The 16559-nt window shown below is 45.4% G+C and overlaps 2 protein-coding genes across 2 annotated transcripts; both read left to right on the top strand.

Annotated features, from left to right (window-relative positions):
- Nucleotides 1-3068: 3068 nt before the first annotated feature.
- On the top strand, nt 3069-3717 carry LOC120683973. Its single transcript, XM_039966056.1, has one exon. It carries the CDS (start codon nt 3281-3283, stop codon nt 3536-3538), a length of 258 nt encoding a protein of 85 aa, XP_039821990.1. The 5' UTR covers nt 3069-3280; the 3' UTR covers nt 3539-3717.
- Nucleotides 3718-5844: 2127 nt separating this feature from the next.
- Nucleotides 5845-6442, top strand: LOC120683460. The gene has a single exon (XM_039965536.1). It carries the CDS (start codon nt 5972-5974, stop codon nt 6227-6229), a length of 258 nt encoding a protein of 85 aa, XP_039821470.1. The 5' UTR covers nt 5845-5971; the 3' UTR covers nt 6230-6442.
- Nucleotides 6443-16559: the final 10117 nt, after the last annotated feature.

Here is a 16559-nt window from a genome sequence, read left to right as displayed (position 1 = left end):
AGCTCTCGTTGACAGATGGAGACCTGAGACATACACGTTCCACCTCCCTTGTGGGGAGATGGCACCGACTCTGCAGGGCGTTGCGATGCTGCTTAGTCTTTCTATCACCGGAGACGCTGTCGGGCTCCACGTGGTACCTTCTACGTGGCTGGAGGATCTTGAGCAACGTTTTGCAGGTGTTGCCACCACGATTGATCCTGAAGATTTCAATGAGCACCCACAGTCGAAAGACTCTTCCAAGTCATGGCTCCTACAGTTTCAGGTACAATGACAATATAAAATGATGTGTTGATGTATTTTATGGCTTTGAAATACCTCATGTGTTTCTTATTCTCAATGTTCGTACTTCATTGTAGCCGGATCTGTTGGCAGCCGATGCTGATGAGTACAGCGTGACTAGATCACTTGAGGCATACCTGTTGTGGTTGATTGGGTATATCATGTTCAACAACTCACACGGCCACTGTGTGGATAGGGTGCTTGTGCCCTACGCACAGGAGATCGCCGATGCAGATGAGGATGCCATACCCTTATATAGTTGGGGATCAGCGGTTCTTGCATGCACATATCGTGGACTCTGCAAGGCATCACGGCAGAATGATATGAATGCTATCCTAATGGGGTGCCCAATTCTGCTACAGCTTTGATCTTACGATAGGATTGCTATCGGTCGTCCTATGATTGACAAGTCGCCATACAAGCCGGATATGTACGGTGACACGGAGGACGACAGGCCCACCATGGGGACTCTCTGGTACTCTCGACAGGTATGGACCCGATAAAAATTTGTATTCTATGCATACTATGGTCATACATTGTTCCCTCAATACCTTCCTTATGGACACATAATTTTTATTTTTGCAGAAAATATGGGTACATGTACAGACCCGGCGGTCTTATCCTGAGTTTGTTGCGGAATTTGACTGATTGACCCCAGAAGATATTGTGTGGGAGCCATACAGTCCTTCGGCTATAGCCACACGTGCACCACTTGGGATATCTTCGGTGTGTGCACAGGACCAGGGCCTATGGATGACTACTGCAGTTTTGATGTACGACGTTGCAGTTGAGGCCCACTGCCCGGACAGAGTCATGAGGTAGTTTGGTCAACGCCAGTCTTTCCCTGTGTCTTCAGCGTTGGATCGTGTTCAGCGCCACGATCATAGGTAACAAAAACGTATAAGTCCCCATATACTAATAACGTGTAACTAATTTCTATTTAACGTGCAGTTTATTAAGGGCTGGACATTCTTTCTCGACAATGTGGGTCACTAGATTACAACCGTGGGTGGCTGTGTGGGATAATGCAGACGAGCAGTTGGCTGAGGATACCGGTCCACACACTGAGACTTCGTTTCGGGCGTACCTGACCTGGTACTAACCAAAGACTTGTTGTCGTTTGACGTATGCTGACATGCATCCACAGCCGCATGTTGCGATTTCGCAGGATGGCTATGCACGACACAGGGATGAGGCACTAGCTGGGGCGGTGAGTAAATGTTGACGGCATTTTCGATCTTTTAAGATTTGTGTACTAAGTTTTCTTGGTTGCAGTTCGAAATGTGTAGGTTGCTTGAATTAGATTGCTCACTAAATATAATGAGGATTCATGGCGGGTCTACGATGAGCATGCCGGTGCAACTCGAGGCCTAGACCACTCAATGTGATAGAGCCCGAGGCATCCTTCAGGCCTTTGGTACGCGGACGGAGTACGAGGATTCCTACGGATCGTCGCAAGCATCGACGTCGGTTCCTTGTGGTCCCGCATGGCAGCAGCCTCCCCCATACCACCGACAGTACGAAGGTATGGTATGATATTTACCGATTTGTATGTTTGTAGGCAGTATTTAAATACAACTTCACACAGGATACGGGTACCCCGGTTCTCAGCCCTATGGAGGGCTAGGTGCCTCGCAAGGGGCTCCATTTCAAGGAACCCAGTTTACCTCTATGACACCAGCTGTAGGGACTTTAGATAAATATGTGGTGCATAATTTTATTTGCTTATGTTTTATGGTTGAAGGCTGATACGTTATTATTTACATTCAGGATCACAACAGTTCTTCGGAGCGGGGTCTTCTTCGTATCACCCTATGCCGCCACCAGGAGAATATGAAGGAACTTCTTCCTATCCACCACAACCACCACTTCCAACACAGGGTACGTACAATAATTTGTACGGAATTACATTCACCTATTGAACGTTGCTTAAAATTTTTTTTGGTGATCTGTAGGGTGGTCTCAAGACAACGACGGGGCCAACTTCGACGATTTTACACGGCTGTTTACTATGCCTGCTCAGGACAATGATCCCAGCTTGCATACACCTGTGGCTCTGTTACGCCGTCCTGCCAGAGACGTGAGGCCACCGGACCGTCATAGCTACCCTACAGATCACGTACACGTACAACATAAGAGAGATCGGCATGGCAGGGGTGGTTAGTTGTTGCCACTTGTTTCTTTATTGTCATTATGGACCTGTCGTCTTGGTTTTCATATTCCGTACTCAAACTTCGTATATGCTACCTTGCAATGCAAGCACACTTTTACAGTACTAATGAACTGTTAGACCATGATATGGTGTATAAATAGTGTTACGATGAACCGAGTTTTTTTTTTGGAATTTTTGAACCAAATGAGGGGGCAGCCCAAATGAGGGGGCAGCCCTTTTAGAAGGGAGGTGGTCGCCCCGCAGCTGGGCAGCCAGATCTAGCCGCCCCGCTGGCGGGCGGCCTGGGGCCGGCCGCCCCGCTGCTGGGCGACCGGTCCTCCAGGGCCCGGCCGTAAATTTTCCGTAAATCTTTTTGCAGAAAAGCCACTGCCGCCCGGCAGCCGGGGTGTATTCCTGTAAATTTCGAAAACAAAAATATATTTTTTATAAAAAACGAAATTGAAATATATAAAAATAAAAAATCGCCATCAAATGACGCCGGCAGCCGGGAGGAGGAGTGGTGTGGGTCCCTATAATGGGGCGTGGGCCCGCCGCAACAACAAGGCGAGAGACGAGTGAGCCACTGGGCCGGCGTCGACGAAAGCGGTATGGGCGCGCAAACGGACAAGCAGCTAGCCTATCGGAGGAGAAGGGGAAGCCCCCGGTATGCTGGGAAACCAGCGCCCGCCGCCGCCTGTTTCGCCGGCGCTCCACCAAGTATATAACCCACCTACCCCACCCGATCGTCTCTCAAATCTCAGCAACACAGCATCACAGACTCCAGCGACCAGGGAGTGATCTCTCGAGACAGGCAAGTGCTAAGCTAAGCTCCAAGGAAGGAAGGAGGACATGGCGGCGGCGGCGGCGGCGAAGGCATCGTGGATGGTGGCGATGAGCGTGGGCGCCGTGGAGGCGCTCAAGGACCAGGCGGGCCTCTGCCGCTGGAACTACGCGCTGGGATCCGTCCATCGGGCCGCCAAGGCCAACGTCCCCAGCTTCGCGCAGGCCAAGAAGCTGGCCCCGGCGGCGGAGAGGAGGCAGCCGGACAAGACGGAGGAGGGCATGAGGACGGTCATGTACCTCAGCTGCTGCTGGGGACCTAATTGAATTATGGATGGATAGGATAGGTCCTCTGTTTCTACTTCCAGCAACCGAGCTTGGCTTGAGAGTTGAGACCTCGCTGGCCGGTTGCTCCTCCTGATTGTAACATACCATGATGATGATGAAAACTTTTGCCATTTTATTCGATCGAATATATGAATGTGCATGCTTCTGCTATTGTGCTTGATTACGACCTCTCTTAGCTGAGCTCGCAACAAGATCTCTTTGACAAATTGCTCACGACAGATCCGTATGAGCAAGGATGGTTTCGAATTAGATACGGATGAAATCAAATTCGGATATTATCTTTTACCACATTTTAATCCGGATACAAATGCGAATGCGAATCTTTTCGAATACGAATACAAAATGAACAGTTCGAATTTGGATCCGAATACCTTGTCGATTTGAGACATGGCGCTAATACGAGTATCAATTTACTTATCAACGATTTTTTAACAGATCAGAATCATTATACAAGTAGAGAGTAAAAAGATTAGAAGATAGCTAATAAAAACACATACCTATCTATATACAGCTTTTATATCAAATATATAAAACTATTTAAATGCAAAATAAATAAATATTCAATAAATATTTAAATACATAATAATTAAGATATATAAAAAATATTTAACCATTAAATAAATAAGCAATCTGACTCATGTAAAATAATTTTTTCACTAAATGAATATTTAAATTTACTTTTAAAATATTTAAATCTACTTTTTATATTAATATTGGAATTAATATTATTAGTTATCTAGCTTTTTAAATAACTTAAATGATGTACATCATTAAGTAATTAGGTATAGAGATAAAATTAAGATGATTTCACTGGTTATTTTTTCTTTGCGGATACTATATGGTCGGATATTCCACATTTATTTCAAATATGGATATGGACTCGTATAGAGTAAAATTCTGAAAATCGGATTCGGATGCATGCATATGACATCCATATTTTTTTCTGATGAAACAAAAAAATATGGATATGAATACATATATCCATATTAACATTTTAAGCGGATATGAATCTGGATAATTTGAATGTTTAGCCATCCATATTCATCCTTATGTATGAGATATATAATACTCTAGGCATATCCGTATGTGCTTTGGAGTTCTCGGTTAGATCGCTGCATTAATCAACCGCATTAATATTTTTCAAAAAAAAAAGATCACCGCATTAATCAACCGTGATCTTCCAGCAAAAGAGAATTCAGTCATGGTCTCCAACTTTTAAGGAAAAAGCCATAGGTGCATTTGGGCCCTGTTTAGGTCCGATGGGGTGTAAACGCAAAAAAAATTTGCAAAGGAATCTAGGTAATTTGAAGTAATAAATGAAGTTTATTTGCAAAACTTTTTGCACAGATGGGTTGTAAATCGCGAGACGAATCTAATGATGCTAATCAATCTATGATTAATTAATAATTAGCAGATGATTACTGTAGCAACACTGTTGCAAATCATGGATTAAGTAGGCTCATTAGATTCGTCTCGTGATTTACAGCCCAACCATGCAAAAATTTTTGTAAATAGACTTCATTTAGTACTTCAAATTAGTAAGATTCATTTGCATTTTTTTGCGTTTACAGCTTTTTTGTGTTTACGGGTATGGCCTTGTTGTGGTAAACCAAAGTGACAGCAAGGTCTCCAGGTGGTTTCAGCTTTGTACTGCTCGACTTTGCCCCACTGGTTCGCTTCGCTGCTCGTACAACATGAGCATTTGGACCATACGATCCAGTAAATTCTGAAATGGACCGACCGTGTTTTCACCAAGAAGGCAAGATGATTCCTGTTTCTGGACAAGGCTTTGCCTCGAGTTTAGTTCAGAATTTTCCTACTACGGCCTATCATGACGTTTGCTGAGACTAACTGCAGTGCTAAGCTTCGCGATTAGAAAAAGGTAGTGTAGTCACTAGTCGATACCCATCCCTGACCAAAGAGTCTAGATACAGAGATTGGGCGGTGGCATGGCGCTGACAGTGATTGCTGCCTCCTGCGCTCCTGCCTGGGTCTTGGATCCGGGTGGTTGGCACAATCGCAGCACCACGCACGCATCCTTATCTCTGGGCTCTGCCCATCCACAACGCCACAACGGACGAGACACAGTGACACACCGTTTCTGCCGCGAATAAACAAGACGAGTCGAGTGAGCCGTTTCAGCTTGGGTTGTTTTTTTTTTTTTTTTGAACAGCAGCTTGGGTTGGTTGGTGGGGCAAAACACCTGAAAAGCTAACCAGTGGGAGCGAGCCCCCGGTATTCAGGAAAACCAGCAGCCTCCCTCCAGTATATTAACCCGCTCGCCCCTCCAGTTTCCACCTCAACACAACATCTCTTCATCTGAGCATCGCACACAGCCTGAGCCTCACAGCGTCACAGCAATCGCAAACCAAATCAAGCCGTGCAAAAGCCTCGAGAAGAGAGGAGGAGGAGATGGCGGCCGCAGCGAAGGCGTCGTGGATGGTGGCGATGAGCGTGGGCGCCGTGGAGGCGCTCAAGGACCAGGCGGGCCTCTGCCTCTGGAACTACGCGCTGCGATCCATCCACCGGGCCGCCAAGGCCAACGTTCCCAGCTTCGCGCCGGCCAAGAAGCTGGCTCCGGCGGTGGCGACGGCGAGGAGGCAAGCCGACAAGGCGGAGGAGGAGGGGATGAGGACCGTCATGTACCTCAGCTGCTGGGGACCTAACTAGTCTCCACTGTCTCTGTTTCAGCCTTCTGCAACCGAGCTTTGGCCTTTCTGTCCATGCGTGCCGGTTCGGTTGGCCTTTCTGATTGTAATATAGTAGATGATGATGATGAAAATTTCTGGAATTTCACTCAAGCAAGTGAATCCTGCTCCTGTTCTATATTTGCCAACTCTCATGGAACTAGGATCCGTTTGAGCTGAGAACAATCTTTTCATATGATCCGTTACTTCGATCGATGTGCTAATCCTGAACAGTGGTTCATGGCAGATGCGAGATGATACTATAAGACTGATGAATTTGACAACGATTAGCTCTCGGAGAACAATTATAACGAAAAATTCTTGCATCCACAACTTATGCTGACTGGAGTATTCATCAGATCATCAAGATGCTAACTAGCATTAGTAAATGGCTAGCTGACCTTAAATTTAGGCCTATCTACGGTAGCCTTGTGCTCATTACAGCTAGGCAACGTTAATTAACAGCGATCTCCACTCAAAAAATGTTGGTGATATGCCCAAGAGCCCATCATCACAATACGGTTTAAAGGCCCAAGTGGATATTGATTCAAGAGGAATTAGGGTTACTAATGGGCCTATGAGATATAAACTCATTAGTACGCCCTATATATATGAGGGAGGGGCTAGGGGGCGATGACCTGAGCCGCGCCACCTCCCTAGCCGCCGCCCCTCCCTCTCTCTCGGCCGCCGCCCTTGCCGTGCGTGCGGTGCTAGCACACCGACGCCCGGCGTTTCATCCCCGTACGTGTGGACTCCGTGGAGGCGCTGCTGCGACTGCTGCGCTGATCGGCTGCTGGGATCAAGTACGAGGAGCTCGGTTCGTGGGACGTGATCGACTACTTCCTCTACATCGACGCGCGACTTCTTCCGCTGCGCTGCGCGTCTAGTGGTAACGATCTATGATCTTCTACTTGCAAGTATCTTGGGTTTATGCGGTAGTGATGCTAGCGTAGCCTACCCGTTTCCCTACAGTGGTACCAGAGCCATCTTGCGTAGTTTTTGGTCTGGATCTTTTGCATATAGGTGATATGTTGTTGTAGTAGATTGGATCTATTACTTTTGCACGGTTTGATTAGATCAATTGGTCATAAGGGGTTAAAACTGGAGCGAGTTGATTGCGCGGCATGTGACAAAAGATTAGTTTGTGTTCTTTCTCTGTTATGCATACGACATGTCCCTACCGGCTGGAATCACCATCGGGACTAACTGTGTGCATAGTCAGCAGATTGAACCAACAGATCAAGGTCATGTGTAGATGCAGTCTTCTCAAGTGCAAAGTTTGCACGGTCAAGGTGATTGACCTAGTGAAAATTGAGGCATTATGAATGGCTCGGATTTGAGGTGATGCGATCACTCTGATGAGATTTTCATAGGGACCGCCGTTGCTTTCTCGCTGTAGCGGCTTCCCAAGCGCTACTTTGGTAGAACACGTCGTACGCCTAACTTGTTTTTGCAGGGTGTGATGTGAATGGTATGGCCTCAATGTCATGTGATGATGTATGTGATGATTTGTGCGGCCTGCGTGTCGCAAGTTAACACAACCGGGTTGAGGTTGCACCATTATTGTATAACGACCTGCGTGTCGACTTGTGATGTTTGAATCCTCATGTAATTATTTCACTAGCTATTAGATGTAGTAGCTTAGTATCTTTTCATGGAGGTTTCAATCATGATGGCGATGATGATCACCACAAGACAGGACGGATGGCAATGGAGGTCACCTTGGAGCCATGGCGATGGAGCCCATTGTGATGCAAGAGGCCATACTATTCACAATATAATATGATTATATGCCTGTGATATTTATTTTCCTGTCATACTATTCTTTCATACTTTTACATATGGTGGATGCTTTAATCATGATAGAATAGCTTCCCTCAGAAAAGTTTGAGTTTTTGATGCCTTTTACCAATAGCTGCACCTATAAATTTTGATCGTTGTGTGGTAGGTTTACCAAAGTAGAGTACCCTCAGCTATCACTTTTATATAGGGTGGATGTCGGACATTCACAAGCATAGTATTGGTTTACTCAGCAAAGCTATCAAAACAGTTTTGGGCTTTAAGGCATAGGGTTGGGGCCGGGGCATTGGATGCCACCCAACAAACAAGAGTCGCATAGAGATGTGATTAGTAATTTGTTACTTACCTGTATCACTACTTTTCTAGCCGTGATGCTAAAGCTCACTAGAATTTTAGTGATTATGGATCTTGAACTACTATATGTCATTAGAGGGAAGATGACTTTAATATAGTAGGTTGTCTTTTGTTAAATCAGTTAATGAAAGTCTTTACATAAACTTAGTGCTGAAATCTTACTTTACTTTAATGTTGTAGATCATGTCTGCCAGTAACAATTCCGCTTTTAATTTGCGTTCTGTTCTTGAGAAAGAAAAGTTGAATGGAACAAACTTTATTAATTGGTACCGCAATCTGAGAATTGTTCTCAGACAAGAGAAAAAGGAGTATGTTCTTGAGCAGCCATATCCTGATGATCTCCCTGACAATGCAACTGCTGCTGATCGCAGAGCTTATGAGAAGCACTGCAATGACTCACTTGATGTCAGCTGTCTGATGCTCGCCACCATGTCCCCTGATCTGCAGAAGCAGTATGAGCATGCAGATGCTCATACCATGATCGAGGGGCTGCGTGGGATGTTTCAGAACCAAGCCAGGACTGAGAGGTTCAATATCTCAAAGTCCTTGTTTGCGTGCAAGCTGGCAGAAGGTAGCCCAGTCAGTCCTCATGTGATCAAAATGATTGGTTACATTAAGACTTTGGATAGACTTGGTTCTGAACTTCACCAAGACTTGGCTGCTGATGTTATTCTCCAGTCGCTCCCGGCGAGCTATGAGTATTTTATCATGAACTTTCAGATGAATGGTTTGGATAAAACATTGAGTGAGTTGCATGGGATGCTAAAAACAGCAGAGAAGAGCATTAAGAAGAATCTGAATCATGTGATGATGATTCAGAAGGGGAACAAAAAGAGGAAGCGTTGGACGCCTCCTAATCCCAAAGGTAAAGGCAAGGAAAAGAGTTCCGGTGGTGAGTCTTCGGGCTCTAAGCTAAAGCCAGCACCTAAGGCCAAATTTGGCCCTACTTCTGAAGATGAATGCTTCCACTGTCATGAAAAGGGACATTGGTCTAGGAACTGCAAGAAGTACTTGGAAGAAAAGAAGAAGAAGAAGGGAAGTGAGACTTCCACTTCAGGTATAAATGTTATAGAAATAAATATTGCATTATCTTCTAGTGAATCATGGGTATTTGATACTGGATCGATGATTCACACTTGCAAATCGTTGCAGGGTCTAAGTGAGACTAGAAGATTTGCAAGAGGCGAGTTGGACGTTCGGGTCGGCAATGGCGCAAAGGTTGCGGTGTTGGCGGTCGGCACCTACCACTTGTCTCTACCCTCCGGATTAGTTTTGGAATTAAATAATTGTTATGGCATTCCTGCTTTGAGCAAGAACATTATTTCTTCTTCATGTTTGGAAGAAGTTGGTGATTTTAAGATTGTAATTGAGAACAAACGTTGTTCTATCTTTTGCAATGGTATTTTTTATGCTCATTGTCCATTGGTGAATGGATTATATGTTCTTGATCTTGAGGATAAATCTGTCTGTAACATTAATACTAAGAGGCTTAAACCAAATGATTTGAATCCCACTTTTATTTGGCATTGTCGCTTAGGTCATATAAATGAGAAGCGCATTGAACAACTCCATAAAGATGGATTGTTAATCTCATTTGATTTTGAATCATTTGACACATGTGAGTCTTGTTTGCTTGGAAAGATGACCAAAGCGCCTTTCACTGGTCAGAGTCAGAGGGCGAGTGACTTGTACATACCGATGTATGTGGACCAATGAGCTCAATAGCCAGAGGTGGTTTTCAGTACTTCATTACTTTCACTGATGACTTTAGTAGACATGGCTATATCTACTTAATGAGGCACAAGTCTGAATCGTTTGAAAAGTTCAAAGAATTTCAGAATGAAGTACAAAATCAATTAGGCAAGACAATTAAATTTCTGCGATCTGATCGTGGAGGAGAATATTTGAGCCTTGAATTTGGTGATCATTTGAAGCAATGTGGAATTATTCCGCAGCTAACTCCACCCGGAACGCCTCAATGGAATGGGGTATCCGAACGGAGGAACCGAACCTTGTTGGACATGGTTAGGTCCATGATGAGCCAAGCTGATCTTCCATTGTCATTTTGGGGTTATGCTCTTGAAACTGCTGTGTTCACACTGAATAGGGTTCCAAGTAAGTCTGTTGAGAAGACACCATATGAGATATGGACTGGGAAGCGTCCCGGATTATCTTTTCTCAAAGTTTGGGGATGTGAGGCTTATGTCAAACGTTTGATGTCAGATAAGCTCACTCCAAAGTCAGACAAATGTTTCTTTGTGGGGTATCCTAGGGAAACCAAAGGATATTATTTTTACAATAAGGCGGAAGGCAAAGTGTTTGTCGCTCGCAATGGTGTTTTCTTAGAAAAGGAGTTTCTCTCAAAAGGATTTAGTGGGAGCAAGGTGCAACTTGAAGAAATTCAGGAAACACCCGAAACTGTTTCAGCACCCACTGAAGATCCACGGGATGTGCAAGATGTTGCACAACCCGTAGTTGAGGCACCAGCCCCACGAAGGTCTATAAGGGCACGTCGCGCTACTGACAAGCTCAACCTCCTTATTACGGAGGAGCGCCATGTATTATTGATGGAAAATGATGAGCCCTTGACCTACAAAGAAGCAATGATGGGACCCGACTCCGACAAATGGCTTGAAGCCATGGAATCCGAGTTAAAATCCATGCATGATAATCAAGTTTGGAACTTGGTCGATCAGATTGACAGTGTAAGACCTGTCGATTGTAAGTGGATTTTTAAGAAAAAATTAGACATGGATGGAAATGTTCACATCTATAAGGCACGATTGGTGGCGAAAGGTTTCCGACAAATTCAAGGTGTTGACTATGAGGAAACCTTTTCGCCCGTCGCAATGCTAAAGTCTGTTCGGATTCTCCTAGCAATTGCCGCATATTATGACTATGAGATATGGCAAATGGATGTCAAAACCGCTTTCCTTAATGGACATCTAAGTGAGGATGTGTATATGACACAGCCTGAAGGTTTTGTCGATCCTAAAAATGCTGGGAAAATATATAAGCTTCAGAGGTCCATCTATGGATTGAAACAAGCATCCCGGAGTTGGAATATTCGTTTTGATGAAGTAGTCAAAGGGTTTGGCTTCATCAAGAATGAAGATGAGCCTTGTGTTTACAAAAAGGCTAGTGGGAGCGCACTCGTGTTTCTGGTCCTATATGTGGATGACATATTACTGATCGGAAATGATATTCCAATGCTTGAAGCCGTTAAAACCTCATTGAAAAAGAGTTTTTCGATGAAGAATTTAGGAGAGGCGGCTTATATTCTGGGTATTAGGATCTATAGAGATAGATCAAAAAGGCTAATTGGATTGAGCCAAGACACGTACATTGACAAGATACTGAATCGGTTCAATATGCAAGATTGCAAGAAAGGTTTCTTGCCAATGTCACATGGCATTACTCTAAACAAGAGTCAGTGTGCTACGACACCTGATGAGCAAAAGAGGATGAGTACGATTCCTTATGCTTCAGCCATAGGGTCGATCATGTATGCTATGCTTTGCACGCGCCCAGATGTTTCCTTTGCTCTAAGTGTTACGAGCAGGTATCAGTCAGATTTCGGTGAACCTCACTGGACAATTGTAAAGAGTATCCTTAAGTACTTGAGAAGAACTAAGGATATGTTCCTAATATTTGGAGGCGAAGATGAGCTCCTTGTAAAGGGTTACACCGATGCTAGTTTTCAAACAGACAAAGATGACTCCAAATCGCAATCCGGTTTTGTTTTCTGCCTCAATGGTGGGGCAGTGAGCTGGAAGAGTTCCAAGCAAGATACGGTGGCTGATTCGACGACAGAGGCCGAGTATATTGCAGCTTCCGAAGCTGCAAAAGAAGCTGTTTGGATCAGAAAGTTTGTTTCTGACTTGGGTGTTGTTCCTAGTGCGTCCAGTCCAGTGGACCTCTATTGTGATAATAGTGGTGCCGTTGCACTAGCAAAGGAGCCTAGAACAACTAAGAAGTCCAGACATATACTGCGAAAGTATCACCTCATCCGTAACTTTGTTGAGAGAGGTGATGTGAAGGTTTGCAAGGTGCACACGGATTCAAACGTTGCTGATCCGTTGACGAAGCCTCTCCCACAATCAAAGCATGAGGCGCACATGAGATCTATGGGTATTAGATATTTACATCAGTGATTCTAGTGTGCGTGGGAGATTTTGTGTCATGAGTATGTTTATGTAATGATAAATAATTGTTATTTGTTCCATGGATGATTATTTTACATTGATTATCAAGTATGTGACTTGTTCGTGAAACTCTTTGTTGAAAATGATATGATTCTAAATTATCCCTAGTTTATGTCGTTGTGTGGGACAACAACGACGTTGAGACTAGCACATGCATTAATTGATGATCATGTTTCACGGATCATGGATATGGAGATATCGGATTAATGATGTGGACACATGTTGGTGAACATGGTGTTGGATTGACCCACTCCAAGACAATGTTGGGATTGTTATTTTGTATGTGCCATCAGTTGTTCTTGAGTGTTATACCTACTGAATCCTTAGACCTGAGATCGCCATTGTTTCTCACTGTGTGTAGTGGTGCATCTTGGGGCTGCTAAACGCTACTCCGTGACTGGGTAGTTACAAAAGCAGCTTACAGGTATGTCATGAAACATGGAATGAGATGTGAGCGGATCAAGATGGAATTTGCCCCTCCTAGATAACGGGAGAGATATCTCTGGGCCCCTCGAGATAGTTGGATTTGAAAGTGCATGGCCATGCCAAAGTGATTAAAGAGTTAATCATGATGACTAAAGGTTAGTTATGAATAGAATCCACTATTAGATCAAGAGAATGGTCGAGCTATCACAAAGGTGGCACGCATCTCGCTTTGAGCTTGACTGTTATCGTGTGGCAAAGGGATCGGTGTATGAGTATATCTATGGTTCAGACGATATGATCTTTATGTGTATTTGTGAGTCACTATGCCCTGCTAGGTGCCGCTATTGACTTGTGATTCGGAAATGATTTCCGATCACGACCACCTACACATGAACCTAACGGGTCACACACTTAAGGGGTTTGGAATGTTGGAAAACTTGCATGTATGATTGTCTCTAGTGCAAGTGGGAGATTGTTGGTGATATGCCCAAGAGCCCATCATCACAATACGGTTTAAAGGCCCAAGTGGATATTGATCCAAGAGGGATTAGGGTTACTAATGGGCCTATGAGATAGAAGCCCATTAGTACGCCCTATATATATGAGGGAGGGGCTAGGGGGGCGATGACCTGAGCCGCGCCACCTCCCTAGCCGCCGCCCCTCCCTCTCTCTCGGCCGCCGCCCTTGCCGTGCGTGCGGTGCTAGCACACCGACGCCCGGCGTTTCATCCCCGTACGTGTGGACTCCGTGGAAGCGCTGCTGCGACTGCTGCGCTGAACGGCTGCTGGGATCAAGTACGAGGAGCTCGGTTCGTGGGACGTGATCGACTACTTCCTCTACATCGACGCGCGACTTCTTCCGCTGCGCTGCGCGTCTAGTGGTAACGATCTATGATCTTCTACTCGCAAGTATCTTGGGTTTATGCGGTAGTGATACTAGCGTAGCCTACCCGTTTCCCTAAAAAAAGACTAACCACAATCTCCAAGTTCCAAGGAAGACCTGCGCTTATCTTTGCGCAGAAGCAAAGTGACTGCCGTTTTGGTTTATCTGGCAATTTCTACTTTCTACCCGTACTAAACAACCTGCTGGAGAAGTAGTACAATCGCCGTGTGAAGTCGGAGCTGCTTGTGACAAGCAACGATGAGTCGATGACATACGGTAGGCTCCGTCGTTTGCGGGTTGCCGACGAGCGCGTGTCATCGTGTCTGCGTGTGGGATGCTTGGGGTTGTTCGGGCAGTCGTGTTCAGATTTTTTGCCGATTTTTCTTCCATAAACCGTGGAGCTAATAAGTTTTTTGGATCCAGTTTTCCTTATAAACTTATCAATTCTATTCTTCTTAAGTGAATACCTGGAACTCCCTACCCATTTCAAGGAGGTTTCTTCGGCAGTAGGAGTAGTACACAAAGTTTAAGCACTGGATCATGACAGAAAAATCATGAGTTTATTTCCGTTTTTATTCTTTTTAATGAACTAGCATCTCTATCTCGGCAAGGGGGCACGAGGCGTAAACGATCACCAACCATCGACACCTTAAAAATGTGATTAGTTCAGTAAACACAACTTTAGATAAAAAGGAATATTTTTGGGGTTTTTCTCAAAAGAGCAATAGTTGTTTTTTTTTGTCTATGCACTATGCAAGCACGCAACCATTGGTTAGAGCAACTCCAAGATACTAGCAATAACAATAGCTAAATTTAAAGATTTGGAGGCTATCTAAACAATAAAAAGATTCCCAAACTGCCAAGCTTTCTAACAGACTCTCTATAACTAGCATCTTCATATACTACTCTGCCAGTGGACCCCACCTGTCATTCACTTCTCTCTTATCTTCTTCCTTTCCCCTTCCTCATATCCACCGAGTTCACCTCACTTCCTCTCCCTCACGTGGCCATGGCGCCTCCACCCTCTTCCTCTCCTCTTCTATATCCAGTGGCGGCGGCGCTGCCCGTGGTGGTGCCCTCGGCACCCGTGTGGCAGCCCAGCTCCACTCCCCATCTGCTTTCCCCCTCGCCTCCCTTCCCCTGCAGCCCGGCACGGCGCGGCCACCGGCAGCCGCCGTGGCCGGCAATAGATCCCGGCAAGCGGCTGGCAGCGGGCCCCTAGTGACCGGCGGCCAGCATGGCGGCCACCGCCGGTGCTGCTCCGGCTTGTGCGGCCTCGACGCCCTGGCCAGGAGGGTGCGGCCACCTGCTCGACGGTCGACGTGGCGGAGCACCTCGACAGTCGGTGCGAGGGCGGGAGGAGGCAGTGGCGGCCGGGAGGACTCGACGGCGGGTGCGACGCGACCTCAACGATGGCATGCCGAAAGGGCTCGACGGGCGGGCTCGGCCTCGACGATGGGTGGGGCCGAGCGAGATGGCGAGGCGGAGTCCTGCTCCAAAAGTGCCGAGCGAGGGGGTCTCCATGGCGAGTAGGATGGCGAGCGAACCATGATGGCGAAGCTGTTGGAAGAAAGTTTTGTCCAGATTCTTCCATTTTTACCTAATCGAATCTAAATACGGAGTCTGTTGGAGATGTTCTTAGGTTACATATCACCCCATGATCCTCACTCGCACAGTACTCAGTACACCACGGTTTGTGCATTTTTTTTCTTTAAAAAAAGTGTGTTCGAATAGCCGCATAAATTGCATCAGCTTAGGCTCCATGGATATTTACAGCCCATGGTATCCTGGAAACCATGCCCTCCTGCCGGCTACAACGTCTGGTTATGCCATGATGTTTGTTACAGAACCGCCAAATTAAAACTCTAATTAAACGTAATGGCCGTCATTTGAACACATCGGGCGCATTAGCTTAACGGCTTCATTTGGCGATCCTTTCTCAACCCATGTCCCGATCGAAACAACACCGATAGTCCCACGCGAAGGTGGGCGCAGATGGTACAAACACGACATACATTCGAAAATACAACAATATACATAAGACTCGACCTTGAGTTTTACGAATCAAGTTTGAATACATACATAACCTATAAACTTTACAATACCGAAAATAAGGTCCGAATAGAGGAAAAGATCTACAACTACCAAAGAGTACCCGAGGAGATCCCTAACTAAGCGTCGGGCTCCACAACCTCTCATCCCTCTGCATCACGACGGATGAACTTAACGCAGAGGGACAGAAGTCGGCATTCGGGTGTCCTGAAATAATTGTAGCAACAAACCCTGAGTATACTAATACTCAGCAAGACTTACCCGACCATGGGTATACATAGCCCCTATCTAGACATGCACAGCTTTCTGACAAGTGAGTTGTTTTGCAGAAAAGCATCTATAGTTAGATCCTTACTTTCAATGTTTTAGTCACATGTTCTATATAGAAAGACTCTCATCTAATGTTGGCCTATCTACAACAATCATGTTGGAGCATTACAATAATGATTCAAATTAGTTCCATCATTTATCACTAACATTTCTAATTCATTTCTACGAGGCGACAAAGAGATCAAGGCCCTCATAACTGCGAGACACAGCGAATCGATCCGATTTAACCTTGCAAGGTGGACCTAACCAACACGGCACACAAAA

The sequence above is a fragment of the Panicum virgatum genome, chromosome 7N (assembly GCF_016808335.1).
Source record: "Panicum virgatum strain AP13 chromosome 7N, P.virgatum_v5, whole genome shotgun sequence".
Classification (NCBI taxonomy): Eukaryota; Viridiplantae; Streptophyta; class Magnoliopsida; order Poales; family Poaceae; genus Panicum; species Panicum virgatum.
The sequence above is the reverse complement of the archived record's forward strand: the minus strand, read 5'-3'. Positions and strand labels throughout refer to the sequence as shown.